General features: G+C 42.0%; 1 protein-coding gene across 1 annotated transcript in view; it reads left to right on the top strand.

Annotated features, from left to right (window-relative positions):
• Positions 1 to 584: 584 nt before the first annotated feature.
• Positions 585 to 18,118, top strand: part of FBXO38 (F-box protein 38) — a 41,928-nt gene continuing 24,394 nt past the window's right edge. Inside the window, exons 1-9 of the mRNA XM_018553062.1 lie at positions 585 to 682; positions 6,725 to 6,881; positions 9,236 to 9,369; positions 10,526 to 10,689; positions 12,411 to 12,576; positions 12,665 to 12,802; positions 13,557 to 13,694; positions 16,020 to 16,113; positions 17,358 to 17,488. Of these exons, the coding sequence (XP_018408564.1) occupies positions 6,757 to 6,881; positions 9,236 to 9,369; positions 10,526 to 10,689; positions 12,411 to 12,576; positions 12,665 to 12,802; positions 13,557 to 13,694; positions 16,020 to 16,113; positions 17,358 to 17,488 (1,090 nt within the window). The 5' untranslated portion in view covers positions 585 to 682; positions 6,725 to 6,756. The remainder of the gene's footprint in view (positions 683 to 6,724; positions 6,882 to 9,235; positions 9,370 to 10,525; positions 10,690 to 12,410; positions 12,577 to 12,664; positions 12,803 to 13,556; positions 13,695 to 16,019; positions 16,114 to 17,357; positions 17,489 to 18,118) is intronic.

The raw sequence follows: 18,118 nt of genomic DNA, 5'->3' as shown, positions 1-18,118 counted from the left end.
CCCAGAGCTCTGGTTACGCCACTGATAACCTAGTAATAGCAACATGAGCTTGTTCCACGTTTGTGGGCGTACCGTTAATGCGCGCACCTGTGTGCAGGTTTGACGCACATACGCCCTGGTGTGAAGGGGCAAAAAAAGTTTTGCCTTCAGCTGTGCTTCAATTTGTGAGACAAGTTATATCTCAATTGGTGCAATTGCTCATAACCACCAAACAGCTCCTATATTAAATTTTTTCCACGTAGCTCAGAAAATGAAAACGTAAAAGCTGACTGGCTGAGCTGCAGTTGAGACACCTAACTAATGTATCCAATTATTACTGTTATTAAAGGTTACATGTTAAAACTATCGTATCAAATTATTATTACATTCATTATAATGTCATTTTTATAAAGCCGATCCCCCCTCGATCACAGCTCCCCCTCCACGCCACCAGGGCGACGGAACCAGTATTACCGTCTTTCTAACGAAACAGGTCTTTAGCCAATCCTAACGCAGCTGGCTCCCAGCATCTCTACCATTGGCTCTCCCAGCAAAGGAAACAGATTGGCTGCGTGGGAAGAGAGGGGCGGAGCTAAATCAGGAAGTGTTTGTCTGGGCATCTTTCTTGCTGCTTCCGGTACACAGAGGCTCAGCTGCTGGATGGCCGGGGGTTACTTGTATACCGAAGAGCCGTGACCGGGAGGTAATGGCAGTGGGTAGGCACAATAGCACGGTTACTATGGCTGGCTTAAGGCGATACAGTGGTTTACGGGTAATGGCAACGTTTCTGAAGCCCTGCTATGGATTTCATGAACCCTAAGGAATATATTATATACTGTCTGTATACATATGGATTTATTCAGAGGATATGTATAAGCAGTATTTCCTACAGTCACCTTCTCGTATTGTGCTAGGCTTTGTAATACAGACAGCATGGGCTCTGTTTTTGTTTTGGTGTTCTGTATTGACAGTGTGCCAGCCATTCACAAGTAGGTGGACAGTTTTAAAGTGACCCTGTCATTAGAGAAGTATGGAGGCTGCTGATGCCAGTCTTCTGAAAAAAATGCCTGTCTGTCTGGCAACAATACTTTTTGAATCACAGACCAGAGATCTATGCTATTCTTTGAAACTTATAGGCCAACTCCAAGCACAAAGATCTTACAGGAGTACAATACAATATACTAAGGTTACACTGACATTTAATTTTTAGACCAAAATATAAAAATTTGTCAGGCTGGAACTGAAAATTTATTGTTTTTCCAATCCTTTTTAGAATTATTTTTTAATTCGTTTTTTATTTTTTTACTTTTAGGGGCTTTGGGGAAATATTAGGGGGTCTAAACAGACCCCTGATATTTCCCTTTTAAAATAGAAAAAGAGATTGGGGACACAGTCCTAAATCTCTGTTTCTGCAGCCCCTGTTATGAATGAACAGAAAGCCTCTTCACTGAGTGCCCCTGTCTATTCATAAACTGTGGATAGAGTATGAGATACTATGTCCACAATCACGAATGAACAGGAAGTGATGTAGAACACTTTCTGTTCATATATAACTGAGGACACAGTAAGCTTACTGTGTCCTCAGTTATTTACAAACACTCAGCGATCAGTTCTGATTGCTGAGCGATTGTACTTCACTTAGCATTCTGACTCATCTGTCACAGGAGGCTGTGTGGGGAGGAGAGCTTGGCCTCCCGTGATACCTGACTGCGGTTTTCTCCTCAGCCTCCTGAAAGCTTCTCTCTTCCCCGCTACGCTCCAGTCTGTGTCCCCTCAGATCCCTGCTGCCTCTGCGGACACAGGCGGGGGAGAGCACCGGAAATCAGAGGTAACACAGACCAGCGTCCAGCGGGGAGGAGAGAAGCTAGTGCACTGAATTTTTGGCCATTATGGTACTTTCTGCATTTTGCCAAAGTACCAATTTCGTCTGCATTCCTACAATATGCAGTACCTTTCCTAAAGGATTCTCAAAAAGTGCCGGGTTCACTGGCATCGGGGCAACACCATGAAACAAGCTAGCTTGCTAGCTCTGTGTGTCCAAGGCCACATACAGTATATATGCATATACTGCCAGTTTCACTGCTGGTTTCTTCTCCACATATATCATCAGTGCGATATGTGGGTGGAGGTCCGGCTCCTGCAGAATTTCCATAGCTGCTCTGGCTGTAGCACTGCGTGTCTCAGACCTCCCATCTTTAATCCCCTCCTCCTAGCAAATCGCAAGGAAAATAGTCCCCAGCTCTGTTTTGTGACTGGCCAGGAGAAGAGGAGGGTGGAAATGTGACTGCAGAACTGAGGTCTATGAGACCTGCAGCACTACAGCCGAAGTGGGCACAAAAAAAATCGGCGAGAGCTGAACTTCCACCTACATTGTGGGGAGATGAACCTAGTGCTAATAACGGCAGGTGGGTTTTTAAGACACTGTATATCATGCTGTACCCTAGTAAGATTATTGTGCCTGGAGTTGGGCTTTAAAGTGAGACTAAACTCAGGAGTTAAATCTTAAAAATACATTCAAGTACCTTAACTATTAACAAAAATGTATCTTATTTGTGCATCACTCAGCTGTAGATCCTCAAATCATCTCTGAATTGGAACTGACACTGTCCTTCCTTCTAGAGGGTGGCTACTTTTGTTCACCATGGTCCCTGTGTGTGTTGTAAAGTAGCCACCACTCTCCAAGCTCAGTCTTGTGATGTACTACAATCTCACGTTTAGTTTACTCATTTGTATTGAGATTATAGTCCCATCACGGGAGCGAGTTTGGAGTGGTGACTACTTTACAACACACACATGCGGAACAAAAGTAGCCACCCTCCAGAAGGAAGGACAGTGTCGGCACCAATTCAGAGATGATTTGAGGATCTACAGCCGAGTGATACACAAATAAGATACATTTTTGTTACTAGTTAAGGTACTTGAATGTATTTTTAAGATTTAACTTATTGTGACTTTCAGATATAACAGCCAGGCAACTATGATTTTCAGAGGGTATCGTCAACAATGGCAGCCTCCATGATGCTTTCACGTGTGTATCCTTTTTAAAGATGAATGCAGCCTATATTAAAACTCCATTTGTAAAGTGAATGTAAAGCCAAAACATTTTTTTTTCTGCATAAACTAAGAAATAATTAAAACCTGTCAGCTTGTTTGTTTTTTGCTTTGCTTGTTTGAGAAAGTTACCTGGAAATGTCTCCAAAATGAGGGCTATTCCCTGCTTGAGCAGCTGTCCAACAGAACAGGTACTTCCATTGTTAGACTTACCCTCACCTTCTTGTTTTGGTGACAATGCTAAAATGATGGCTCTGCCATTACTTGTCTCAGTAATGATGGAAAAAGCATAATAAAGGGGAGGAATCTCTCCAGCGGTGATACAAAATCTTGACAGACGGTTTAATTGTTCCCTACTTTATCCAAAAGTGGAAAAGAAAGTTTTGTCTACATACACTTTGTTTTGGGTTTAATATTTAAAATGGAAGTAAAGCAGACAAAAAAAGGGCCAACAGGAGCTCTTAGCCATAATGTGCCAGTAAGCACAGCATATTAGCACATTATGGTGTCTTATTTGCCCAATCGATCTCCTCCAGCGCTGCGATGTCCAGGCTCTGTTCCCTCTTTTTCCTGGTCTTCCAGGATCTGAGATCTTTGGCCGCTTTATCAACCCGGCCCAGATGTATCTCCAGTGCCTGTGCACGGGAGTTACTTCATCTCGGCAACATTTCTGTCGCTTCAGTGTGCAGAAAAATAAACAGTGCCTGACAGGCAGCTAAAAGCTACTATGGCAGCTGACACTCACACAGTCTCTTTTGTCATAATAAGCCTGCTTGCCAACAAGACTTTACTTCCACTTTAAGGGAAATGCTTTCATTTTTAGTTTGTGGTGGTGTAGGAAAGGTTTAGAACCAGTTGTCAGGTTTTTGCTCTCTATCGGTGTACTGAATAAGAAGAGTCACTGTCTGTAGTTGTCCTGCTGACCATTATCAATGGAAATGATGATGAAGAAAATCAAACTTTGCACTTGGAAAACCTAAACTTAAAGGAGTATTATGAACAGAGTGAAATACACTCATCCCAATAATTAGAGCCGACGTGTGACACTGAAGCTGTCGCACGTCGGCTCTATAGCTCGAGAACTGAGAAATCACAAAACACTGATTTTTTTCAGTTCACATTCTTCTCCCTGCAGAGAGTAGGGTCTGTCACCGCCCCCTGCAGGGATTCCCCCTTCCCCTCTCTGCTCCTCCAGCTCTCATTGGAGGGACGGATGGGGCCGGGGGTGGGCACAGCTGACTGCTGCCAAAGAAGGTTTGACCATAGTTCTCTTAAGTAGTCATAAGAACAGGGCAACTCTTGCAATGAGGACCCTTGTTCCAATGACAACTGTATGACTATGTGCTTGGCGTCTTTCTTATTTGGACTTGTGGGCTGAACAAAAAAAACACTGCACTCCCCTATCCATGCTACTGAGCAATCGTAAACCACTGATCTTTCAGTCCCCAAACTTCTCCTTGAAGGGAGTGGTGACTGTTAGCTCTCATTCACACGAGAAAAGGCCGGCATGTACAGTTCCGGGCTGCGTGCACGGACATATTGGGCAGCTCCCGGGAGGGAACGGTGGTGCATGTGGTTAGTACGCAGCCCCTGTACTTCTCAATGGGAGTATGCAGCCGTACGCCGCCCTACGCTCACCCACCCTGCACGTCCGTGTGGGTGAGCGTACTCGTATGCTGACGGGGTGGATCCTGTCTGTGTCCGAATTGGGACACCCGCACGGACCTGCACTTGAGGTGAGCGCAGGGGGGCGTTAGGCCGCGTACTCCTATAGAGAAGGACAGGGGCTGCATACTAATCACACGCAGCACCAATCCTTCCCGGGAGCTGCCCGATATGGCCGTGCACGGAGCTGTACATGCCGGCCTTTTCTCGTGTGAATGAGGGCTTCATCATCCCCTGCAGGGATTCCCTTCCATTTCTCCAGCACTCATTGGAGGGACAGATTGGAGAGGTGGTGGGCACAGCTGGCCTTGGCTCTAGAGAAGCAGAGCCAGCTGTCAGTCAGGCAGTGGGGTGGATCCCCAGAATATTGTTGGGATCTTTCCCGGCTGCAGCATGGCTCAATGCTGTCAGCATATAGCAGGCAGTAGCCCACTATATGCTGAGTTTGGGGTCACAGGTGTAAATTAGTATATGTCCTCCTGTGACCCAAAAGAGAACTATGGCCAAAAAAAAAGGTTTGGCTTTAGTTCTCTTTTAAAAGGCGTTTCTACCTTTTTAATAGTAAATAATCCCTTTTTGCTGATTATATACCTGCACTGCGCTTAGAAATGCAAATAAACCAAATTGATAAAACTGTGTAGTATTTCTCATATACGGTACTAAAATCGTTAAAAGTATCGGAGGGGCATACAAACGTTTCCTGGTGCATGGACACTGCTAGCTTGTATGAAACAAAGAAGTTAGTGAACTAACTGTGGTTGTTTGTAAGTGTACTTTCAAGTTTATGAGAAATTCCTTTTGAGTGTATACTGAATATTTAGATCCTGAAGGAGGAGGACTGGAGTTGCCTGATACTTTGGGGGGCAGAGGAGAAGCTGAGGATAGACGAGTTCTGAATGATACAAACTAAGGCCAGGTTCACACCTGGGCGATCCGTGAACGAGTGCAGGAAACCACGAGGATTGTCGTGCGGTCACGGAGTCGCACACCACCGCTGACCGCGGTGGTGCCATTCTTTTCTTATGGCACCCCAGTCGCTCTGGGCACATTGTGCAGTTTCCTGCTGCGATTCTGCTTGTGCAACCGCCCGGATGTGAACCAGCCTTAAAAGCGCATGTGGCTTATCCTATAAAGGTTAGCCTTATACACTATATATTACCAAACGTATTGGTACACCCCTCCAAATCATTGGCTTCAGGTGTTCCGTGAAATGTCCTTGCTACTAAATATTCCGCGGTCAACTGTTAGTGGTATTATAACAAAGTGGAAGCAACTGGGAACAACAGCAACTCAGCCACAAAGTGGTATGCCAGGTAAAATGACAGAGCGTGGTCAGCGCATGCTGAAGCGCACAGTGCACAAGTTGCCTACTGTCTGCAGAGTCAATAGCTACAGATCACACACACACACACACACACACATGTCCCCACTGGGAAAAGTTCCCTTCACTTCCTGTGCTTGTGGACAGGTGGTCACAGGATATATGGCACTTCTCCACAGTGGGGAAACTGATGGCAAATATAACCACTTCAATTTTCCTGTGTTTAAATAATAATAATAATATTATGCAGATTGTATATATGGCATGCCTTCCCTAGAAAACCCACTGACCAACCCTGCTGTTGGCTGCCACTACTTGTAGAGGCAGAGATTTCTCGGTGCATCCTTGAAAATCCATTGTTTCTAAATACTTTTTTTCAGGCCATGCTTGGTCTGTGTTCTGAAAGTGATTTGGATTCAGCAGATCTCCAGCCATGTAGCTATTTCCCCATGGCACAGCAAACATGCAGTGGGAATGTGGGTAGGCATTTCCCTTTTTATGAAGTAGAAAATCTCTTCATGTTCACCTATAATGCCCCTACAACATTCTTGTTCTAAATTGGTAGTGAGGTTACCACAGGTAGTTGAATTTTACTTTAATTCTAAAGTATCCATGTAAATATTAAGATGTTGATTATGGTCTGTGTGGAGTCCATCTTGTAATATTCCTGCATTCTACCTAATATTAAATTGTATTTTTACTTTGCAGTTGTATGTAGTGATTCCTCATCTACACTTAAGATGGGACCTCGACGGAAATACGTGAAACCGTGCAAAACAAATGCTGAAGGCATCGAAAACAAATCCGGCGATCCTAAGGATTACATGAACCAGCTGTCCCATGAAGTGCTTTGCCATATATTTAAGTGAGTATTAGACTTGTGCACTGGCAAAAAATTAGTTTAGTTTCGTTTTGATTCGGATTTGTGTTATTTCGTTTTTCAGGATTCGGGTGTGAAAGTCAATTCAGAATTCGGATTCGGACGAAATTCGTTAGCGGTAGTTCGTTCGAACGCTCATTTTGGTTTCGTTTCGTTCGTTCATGGCAGCAAAGTGACATTTGTAAAAAATGTTTTTCTCCTTTTCTAATGTCACTTTGCTCCAACGAACGAAACGAATAAGAAACGAACGTTCGAACGAACTACCACTAATGAATTTCGGAAACGGAAATTCGGATTTGTTTGCATTCGTTATATCTGTAATTCGGATACATCCGAAATGTTTGAATTTCCGAAAATTCTTCCAATTTCGCACATGTCTAGTGAGGTATAGTAATTGTTAAGAGCTTATAAATATTCTCTGGATCCCTTCTGCACCCAGTTGTGAACAACAGCTGGAACTTAGTAGTTTATAGGAAATCTAAGGTCTATCCCAATCACATAAGTGCATGGAACAATGCTAGGTAATCAGGCACTAAGGAACTTTGGCAGTCCAATTCTTCTGATGCTTCAGAATCAGAACATTGGGAAAAGAGAAAAAAATGTTGGTCTGGGACTGTAATTCATTCAGCTGGTACTTAGTTAGATGTAATATCCCCCTTAACCTAACAATTGAACTAGCACATTCTCCCCACACAGCTACCTCCTCGTGTATCACTGGCTTTTTTTTCCCAACCAAATACGAGTTGATTTTTGATTTTGGAAGAGACCACCTACTTTATATTTGTTACATGTTCCCATTCACAGTGCATTACTTTAAACAAATAGTACAAATTGTGGCTTCAATGTTTTAGATGCTGCTTGCGGGAAACTGCAGGAATAAAACAAAATGCTGCTTAGTTCTCACTGTTCAAGGCAGTGGGGGGGAAGGCTTTGGGTCAGATAATTAACCCTCAAAAAAAAAAGAAAAAAGGTACCTTGCTGCATTCTTTACCGGATTTCTGTAATAAATACAGGTGGGTGCTTGTAGTGACCAGGGTTGGCGCCGTGATTAGTGTACAAATTCAGAGGACGTCACCAACACACCGTGCTATTTGTGTTTAGCAAACGTCCATTTTAATGACTGTACTTGCAACTGAATGGCATTTTTTTCAGGGCCTCGCAGGGTCCCCTTTATCAGGCTCAGAATGACACCATATAATACCATCAGCCACCTTTTTATATAGATATACAAACCAATGTGCATAAGAAAACACCTCCCACCACCCTGTTTGTACTGTGATATCAGATATCTCTTGTATATATTGGACTCAACAAAATAGAACCGCCTTTTATTCAGAATATTGGTAACTGTGCTTATAATAATAAACTTTAAAACATATTTTTTTTTTGCATTGGGGGTCCTAACGGCCATGAGTCTTGGGGAGCAAAACCCCTTGCTCCCTGATGCCTGGTCAAAGTCCATATACCCTCTTTTTTTAATTGTCATATACCGTATGTCCATCCCCATATAACCTGCCAGCACAGAAACCTGGGTATGAGTAATGGTTGAAATAGTCTTACCCTGTTTTGGATGTCTCCTGATCCAACTGGATACATGTTTGAGATTATTCCAAGTGTTACTCATACCGCATTAAGTCATGTATTTAGTATCTAATTGCATTTATAGAAGTACTACTGCATATTTTAGGTGGCTTGTATTATAATTCTAAGAATTATAATACCCAGTTTTTGTTGTTGTTGTTATGTTTCTCATACTAGTGTTGCTATTATGTGTTTTTGAGTATAGGAATTTTAAGCACATGCAAAGCTATTTATTGCTTAATAAAGCAAAATGGGTGTTGAATAGATATTTTCACCCAAAACACACACTGTAGCATCAAATTAACATTGCCAATACAGATGTCAGAATCATTTTGGGGGTGTTTATTTGTACTGAGGAACCCATTAGTTAACTGCTTTTCATTATTTTGACAATCGGCAGCAAAGCTGTAGTGTCCTCACAGTAGTAAGTGAATGGTTTCCAATCCATCACTGTTCCTGTTTTAATTGGAATTGGGGGCAAGATTCATGATTTTGCCTCCAATGCCACATGCAAAAAAAAATCAGACATGGTGACATTACCATTTGGATGTTCTGATGGGATATGATGACACTTTAAATGACCAGACTTTAATCTGCTGAGCAAAACCCCAAAAGGTTCCACTGCTGCAATACATTTTTAAGAATTTGTTTCGTAGCTAGAATCAACTGTGTAATTCTAAAACCTTCCAATAAACAATTTCATGTCTATATGTTTAATAAATATTCAAGATCTCACCGAGAATGTGTTCTTTGCACAGATACCTTCCCCTTCAGGATATAATGTGTATGGAATGCTTGTCACGGAAACTGAAGGAAGCTGTGACCCTGTACCTGCGTGTAGTGAAAATGGTAGATCTTTGTGCTGGGCGTTGGTGGGAGTATATGCCCACAGGTAAGTGTCGTCTTATAGTGTTTGCCCCCTTAATGCGAAAGAGTTGCTAATACTATTCACCAATATCTCTTTGTTTAGAAGTGGTAAAGGCATTTTTAATCTAAAATCCCTTTAACTGTCAGTTACAATAGCCTGCCCCTTTCTAAATAGTCTTTGAAATGCTGTAAGTGACATAGATTATGGTGATGTGATTCTTAGGAGCTGAGTGCACATATTTAGTAATACCATCTTGAGTCTGATTTAGTTTTTGGGGTGCAAGTTCAACTAGACCGAAATAGACGGAGAGTGGTTTGCCACATTGGTCTGGGTGCTAATATTTCTTCATATTATGTTAGCATAATATGACAGTTTTTCATGATCCTTGGTTAAGGTTAGGCTTAAAGGAGAACTATGGGGTCAGGGCTTTTCCCCATAGTTCTCCTAAGGGTCACGGGAGAACACAAACTAGCGTTCTCCCGTGACCCATAGCTCAGTATACAGAGACGCCGCAGCTGTGACCGATCCCGACAATACTGTCTGGATCCACCCAGCTGCGGGATTGACAGCTGGCTTTGCCTATCCAGAGCCAGCTGTGCCCACCCCCGTCCATTTCGCCAGTCAGCGCTGGAGGATCGGACAGGGGAGGGGAAGAATCCCTGCAGGGAGCCATGAGTGACAGTCATGGCTCTCTGCAGGGATAGATCAAGAAGTGAGCGAGCGACGCTTTGTGTTCGCTCACTTCCCGATCTACTGAGCCGACCTGTGACAGTTTCATTGTCACAGGTCGGCTCAGATTATGAGGCTGAGTGAAAATCACTTGCCTCATAATTCTCATTTTAAAGGTTGAGTTCATGGGTATATTTAGGCTCTGGTTAGGAGTAGGGGGTCATGTTTAGGCTCAGTTCAGAGATTGGGTTTATGGTTAGGTAAAACTGTTTCTATAGCCAAAACATTAAGTTAATGTAGTTGAGGACCTTTTTGTTGTTACAAAGTAAAGTCAAAAGGTATTCAAACAAAGGACTTAGGAATCCATTTTAATGCATAAAGAAGCTTGAGTTTCTCAAACTTTCTTGGGGAAAAAAACTCCTAGAAATCTTAACTGTACACATGACTTGTTTTGCTTGTTCTGATGCAGATGGCTTTGTTGATTTTGCTCTTTCCCTTTCTATTTTGGTAGGTTTCACTGATTCCAGTTTCCTGAAACTGCTTAAAAAGATGCCAGATATTGAACAACTTTATGGCCTTCATCCAAGGTATTTGGAAAGACGCAGAGTTAGGGGCCATGAAGCCTTTAGCATTCCCGGTGTATTAGAAGCTTTGCAGTCTTGCCCTAATCTCCTGGTGAGTACTCCTTATGCCCATCCAATAACTTTGTAGCAGGTATGATGTAGAATTCTGTCCCTGCTGACAGTCTTCTGTCATTTCTGCTTTACACTTTGTTTGTTTTTTTAATGTACTTGACACAGGTATTCTGTCATTTTGCACACTGCTATATTCTAGGTATCTCCGAATTTATAGAAAAATAGATGCAGGATAATCTAACCAATAAAAGCCCTTTTTCTGCTTTATTTTGCAGTGTAGAGTGAACTAATAACCATTTCTTCAGTGTTATTACTGATGTCTGTTAGCCCTTGGCAAATAATCCTCCCTATAAAAAGCATATTCACTAAAATAACGCAGACTCAACACCAGTACCAGCAAAATATATTTTTTTTTTACCCTGGTTTGCTATATTGTATGGAACTGGGTTCTTTGTGCTCGTGTCTGCCTCCTCTTTTGCATCACACTGACCGCATTCCTCATACATGGAAATTACCTACACTCACTGCAGTACTTTTGCCAAGAGTCCTTTTACTGGTAAAGACCACATCCATTATATAATGGGAGAGGAGCAAAAGTGAGAAGACACCGAAATATTGAAATAAGAAGGTGTTTTCTTTATTTTTTTTTTACAAAAAAAGTGTTTTATCCTTTTATGGGTACCTACAGAGCTTAGTGGAGTTATTCTTGTAATATATATCCCTAAAGGGATGCCTTTTTTTGCGATTTGGAATACTCTAAAACTTAGAGACCTATTTGCTCATTTGGGGTCTGTTTAAACACCGTCCCCTACCCACATTATACTTGTTTTGAAGGCACTTCCCTGCAGAGAGTAACTCCCACTGCAAAATACTCTGTGCTTGCTTGTGTTGGAGATCATGTGACCACCTCCTGTGATGCAGTGCTCAGGCCTCGTGACCAGATGCAGAGGGGGTGACATCTCTGTTCCCTTTAGACTCTCACATCAGTATTTTGTAGTGGCTAGAACAGAGAAAGAAGCTGTGAAGGTGGGTATAAGTTGGCCCCAGGGGTTGGGCTGTTAACTGATCTTGTCACTTTCCCCTAAATATTAGGGCTGCTGAAATTAACGATTACCCGATTAATCGTTAAAAGTTTTGATCGATTACAATTATTTTGATCAATAATGAAAACACTCACCTCTCCGCCGGCTTCCGGGTCTTCCGTCGGAGATCCGGTGACGTCACGGACATCGACGGCACCAAACTCCTCCCCCCTTCCCTTCGTTAGCCGACGGAGCCACTTGGGCCGGTGTTCGATCGAAAAGTTCCAACTTATGGAGTTTTCGGACCGCCTGATTTCCGGATTACTCTGAACTAAGAGGTTTGCCCAAGAAAGTTATTCTGCACGAGCGCCAGCCAAGGCATTGCCCTAGACACATTTTATTACTTCATTGCTGTGCTGTATGTGTATAAGCCAATGTAGTTGGATCTGTATATGCGTTATAAATAATCGAAATTAATCGGTTTAAAAAAAATTCGATTAATCGAACACGAAAGTTTTTTAATCAGTAACAGCCCTACTAAATATGTAGTTTTACAGGGTCTCTTTAAAGTAATAGTGGTAATGCTAAAATAAGATTGACTGACCTACAGCGTGCACTTTTTAAAAACACACCAGCAGCTTTGTTTTTTTCTCACACTTAATATGACTTGATTTATAAAAAGTGTGTGTGTTTTTAGAAACCCCATTATCACAGTTTTTTTTTCCTTGCTTTTACCTAGGGTGTGGAAACCTCACATCTAGAGCTTGTAGAAGCTATATGGACATACATGCCACAGGTCCACATTTTAGGAAAATTTCGAAATCGAAATGGGGCTTTTCCCATACCACCAGAAAACAAGCTGAAAATACCAATTGCTGCCAAAATTCAGACCTTACATTTAGTAGGTAAGCATTTAATTATCTAGCAATGATGATTACATGTGACTATTGTTACCCATTTATTAACCCATTGTCTCTTTTCACCCCATTAAAGGAGTAAATGTGCCTGAAATCCCTTGTATCCCAATGCTGCGCCATTTATATTTGAAGTGGGTGCGCTTAACCAAACCTCAGCCTTTTAAAGACTTCCTGTGCATCAGTCTGCGAACGTTTGTAATGCGGAATTGTGCTGGTAAGATTTTGTTTCTTTATTGTATGATTTCATGTTACATAGTGCTTTTATTTTTAGGTGGGGGTGCTATCAAAAATCACAAGTCACACAAATTTTGGGCTTAAATCAGAACTCCAGGCATATGGGGGTGGGGGGCAATTTATGTAGTTACATATGTAATAACAAAAATATCTAACTTGGTTTTCACTTCTTGTAATACCCTACACAGTAGAACTCAGACTGGGAGAAGTAGAAACAGCACTAGAAACTCTGCACATGTACCGACCAGCAACATGCTGCAAGGAGGAGAGAGCAAAGTTAGCATAGAGATGGGGGCAGGGCAATAACCTAGCCTTATTGGTAGTGTGTGCACTTATTCAGTTTGCACCTTCAAAGTGATTGGCATGTTGTGTACAACGCATGGTACGATACCACCACCAAACAAATTCCAGGTTATAATGCGAAAAGTTCACGTGACACTGTACATGTACTTGACTAGTATGCCTAGTGTAAACAAAAATTGTATTTCTATATAATTTTTCTTCTTTTTTTTTATGTCACAAACCATTGAAACATAAATTAAACCTAAAACCTTGAGTGTATATAAGTATACTATTCACCCCTCCTAGGGCAATACTTTGTAGAGCCACCATTTGCTGCAATTACGCTGTAAGTCTCTTGGGATATGTCTCTATTGGCTTAGCACTTCTAGCCACTGGGATTTTTGCTCATTCTTAAAGGCAAAACTATCATTTATTTACTTTGTGTTTTTAAGGGCCCACAAACTCATTGAAGTACGTGCCACTGGTGACAGGTTTGGCTTCTGCTCGCAACTTGGAACATTTGGAGTTGGTTAGAGTTCCCTTTCTTGGAGGGCTTATCCAACATGTGGTGGAGGACAGCTGGAGGTCTGGTATGTTAATACTACATTAGCAATTGAACATTTTTTAACAATGCCTGTTTTAAGGTGGATATATTTAAGGTATATGTTCTAAAATATTTGAGGTATACTGCCATAGCGCTATGTTTTAGAAGTAACATTCTGTGACGCTGTTATTATTAATATTTACTGCACGCTGTTTGCATCTCAAGCAATTTGGAAGTATCTCTTCAATCTTTGCTTCGCAAGCTATTATATTTAAAGAGCCTTCAATGCAGCCCTAACTCTTGCAAAAGGTCCTCACAATTATAAACAAAACACTTTTCTTTCTTGTTTTCTTGAAGCTTATTAAAGATCTGTTTTAAAATATAAGGCATATGCATTGAAACAGGCATATAAAGGTGCCCATACACTGCACGATTCTCATACGAGAATCGCGGGAAATCCCGTTCAGCATACTGCCCGTTCATCATTGCAGTCATCGGAAGCCCGCCCCTCAGGGGGGCGGGCTTGCGATGATCGCAGGTACGATCTGCCTGTCCAAGATGGGCAGATCATACTTTTTTTTAAAGTACTTTACAACCCTCGCAAGACAAAAGTCTTGCGAGGGTTGTAGAGTGTATGGGCACCTTAAGACTGGGGTTTGTTTGTCTGCATGTGTTCCTTTTTTTTAGTCCTTTTTTTGTGGCTCTGTTTTGTGAATATTAGGTGTTTAATTAAATGAGGCCTTGTATTGTTCTAGAAGTCGTCATAGCTATGTTTTCTTGCATAATTTTACACTTCTATTTTTTTTCCTGCCCTCGGCCTAAACCACACATACTTAAGGTGCCCTTACACCTTACGATTATCGGACGAAACTTTTCGTCCGATGATCGAACCGTCGTACGATTTTCGTACGACGGCCCCATCCTGCCCCGATTATCGCAGTGTTCAATCAGCGGTAGTTAGAAAAAAACACCTGGGCGACTTGCGGTAATTGACCGCAATTATTTTCGTATGCGCAGTGTTAATCGTACGACATTTGACGGACGGAAACGCCACCAACCATGCGAACATCGTACGATCAACCAAAGTTTTCAAACATGCTTGACCGTCAAAAGTCGTACAATTGTACAGTACTATCGGTCGGGCACTCTATTCACACGTTACGATTGTCGTACGAAAAGTCGATCGCATACGATTATCGTACGATAATCGTAAGGTGTATGGGCACCTTTACACTATACTAGTGGCTGATCTTGTAACTTTGACCAATGTAAGATATATTGTAAAGGTGAGGATATATACATAGGGGTGAATTTATTATAATCTGGAGCAGCTGTGCATGGCATCCAGTCAGCTTCTCTCTTTAGGTGCCCATACACTGCTCGATTTCTCGTACGAGAATCACGGGAAATCCCGCGATCGTACGAGAATCGAGCAGCGTGAATGAAGACGTGCGACCGTTTCTGCTGTACAGTCGCACGTCTTTTGTCTAAGGAGCACGCTAGAAAACCAGCCGCAAATCGTACCATTTTCGGCTGGTTTGAACGGTGCTCGGGAGACAAATGCCGAACGGGCCGGTGTGCGCACGCGCACACTGCCCGTTCAGCATTGCGGCCCTCAGGGGGGCGGGCTTGCGATGATCGAGAGTCCAAGATGAGCAGATCGTACGTTTTTTAAATTCCTTTACAACCATCGCAAGACTGAAGTCTTGCGATGGTTGTAAAGTGTATGGCCACCTTTTCTCTCTTTTTCAAATCTTAACTGAAGAAACTGAAGAGAGAAGCTGATTGCTTGCCATGCACAGCTGCTCCAGCGCCGACTGGAGGAACGGACGGGGAAGGGGCGGGTACAGCTGGCTCTGCCTCTAGATAGGCAGAGCCAGCTGTCAGTCACGCAGCTGGGTGGATCTCGACAGCATTGTCGGTATCCGTAGCTCTCGATATACTGAGCTTTGGTTGGGTTACGGGAGGACGCTAGTATATGTCCTCCCGTGACCCTTAAGAGAACTATGGGGGAAAACACTTCCTCTCCTGTAAGCTCCAGTGATCAGAGGCTTTCTGATATCAAGTATACTGCAGGGCCTATAGCACTGCATTATACACGAGGACACTGAGGGACAATCCAGAAGCCAAGGCTTAGGGGAGACTAGGTGAGCACTGATGGTCGGGGGAGTGGGAATCAGGTAAGTAAAACTTCTGTTTCCTGAACGAGCATTTAGCCCATGCAGTGTGGGGGTAGCCCCCCTAGATAGGTTTTAACTAAAATGTATTGCTGCAACCTCCAGTTTAGGTATTTAGTAATGAGTTCTGATAAGACTAAATATAATTGCACTTCCTAGCTAACCTTTTTCTGCTCTGTGCTGGTCTGTTACAGGAGGGTTTCGGAATTTGCACACAATTGTTTTGGGAGCTTGTAAGAATGCTCTTGAAGTGGACCTTGGCTACCTCATAATAACAGCTGCTAGAAGGTAGGTATATGCTATACAGTAGTTTGTAGCAATCTCTTCCCCATTCGCATTTTCAGCGACTACATTTAGATAAAGCTCAGTTCCATTTAGTATGCGTTTAAAATATGTGCCAAGTGCAAATTATTCTTTGTTTGATGTGTTGTCATTTACTATGAGATTTAATGGATACAGTCCCTGGAATTCAAAAAGAGTATTTTGCCTCATTCAGACAAATATCAGTTAGTGAGACAGATTTATGTACGTATGTCTTAATGATATCTCCTTGCCACACCGTACCGATGTACCCCAGAATCCAATGGGTGTTGGAGCAACTGGTGGATGGCTACACAGTATGCAGTCTAGGAGATATGCTGACTGCACACCATTCTGCTTTTGGAATGTCATCTTTATTTGTATTGCATTAGCATGACATACAGGTACCAGACAGCTACATGTCATTCTACAGGAATACGAATAAAGATGACATTCCAAAGCAGAATGGTGTGCGGACAAGATATTTTGGAGAAATGTATGTACATGTACAGTACATGCCAGAAGTACTCCATAACTTTGGCCTCATTTACTGACGGTTTCTGATCAGATCTGCCAGTATTTCTTAATGAATTTGTCGCAGCCATAACAGCACATTACACATTATTGCAAACAAGAACTAATTGAATTTGTTGCACACATTTCACTATCTCTGAAAGTGTCGCAGGGTTACGTGGATTTGGTGTGAGACTACATATTACAGCAGTACTGCCAGAAATGTATCACTAAAGTGAATTTGTATTGTGTCCTAATAAAGCCATTTTCACCTAGTTTCAAAGTTCTTCATGTACCATAGCGGGTCAAAAGCAGAATCTGTGTTTTGTACCAGCATTGGGCCTGTGGCTTAATTTTTCCTACAAGATGGATGCAACCACATTTGCATTCTTTTTAAGATCTACACAATTCTAAAATTGTTCTAGGACTAACATTTTTGTCAAAGCAAACAGACCTGAGATGCAAGTATGTTTCCAGTGAAACAAATCTATACCGTTGTTGTCTTTGCAGAATAATATAAAAATGTTGTAATAAATTAGAACAAACATTTGAACTTTTTTTTTTTTTTCTGTTAGCTTAGCTTTTTACTGTGGGTGGTAAGCTGTCATTTGTTCAAGGTCTTGGTGCACATCTGAAATGCATTGCTATTCTTTTTGCAGTAATGCTCCCATATTCCAGTTCATGTATTATGTGCTAATGCTATGTATGCTTGCATCAAGGTTACACGAAGTACGCATTCAGCCCTCTCTAACCAAAGACGGAGTGTTTTCTGCACTGAAGATGGCTGAGCTGGAGTTCCCACAATTTGAAACTTTACATCTGGGATACGTTGATGAGTTTTTGCTACAATGTAAGGATCTTGTGTGGCATGTGATATGTCTGACTAACTTTTTTAGATTTTTTTTTTAGATTGCTTGCCTTGTTAATTATTAGAGACTCTTTTTAAAGAAAACTGACTAAACATAAAAGCCTTAAAAATGACTGAACTTATTTGCAAAGGGGGTTTCCCAATTTAACTGGAAATGGCAATACCAGATATTGGCCAGCAGATGTTGCTGTAAGTGAAATCCTGATACCTGCAGAACCTGAAACATTTCAGGTCGGAATCAAAGTGGAATTTTCCTTTTAAGAATACGTATACGCTCATATAGTTATCCTTTAAAGAAGAACTCTGGGCAAAACTTTGATTAACCATCGCAGTGAGGCTACCCCCACACTGCAAGGGTTAAGTGCTCATTATTGTTTAGGTGCTAACAAAAAACAAATTTTGCTCGCTTAAACTTCTGCTTCTTCATTCACTGAAGCCTGTCTCCCCCTACGCTGCACCATTGCAGTGTTCCTCAATATCCTCATGTTCACACACAGTGCATAGAATGTGATGATTTACAGGACCTTAGACTGCAGCTGCAGAGGAGGAGAGACTAAAGCTGGCCATACACCTTACAATTATCTGCAGATTTTCTATTGTCAGATGGAAAAA

Source organism: Nanorana parkeri, unplaced genomic scaffold (genome assembly GCF_000935625.1).
Source record: "Nanorana parkeri isolate BGI_ZX_2015 unplaced genomic scaffold, ASM93562v1 scaffold107, whole genome shotgun sequence".
Lineage (NCBI taxonomy): Eukaryota > Metazoa > Chordata > Amphibia > Anura > Dicroglossidae > Nanorana > Nanorana parkeri.
Note: the sequence above shows the minus strand (reverse complement) of the source record. Positions and strands in the feature narration are given on the sequence as shown.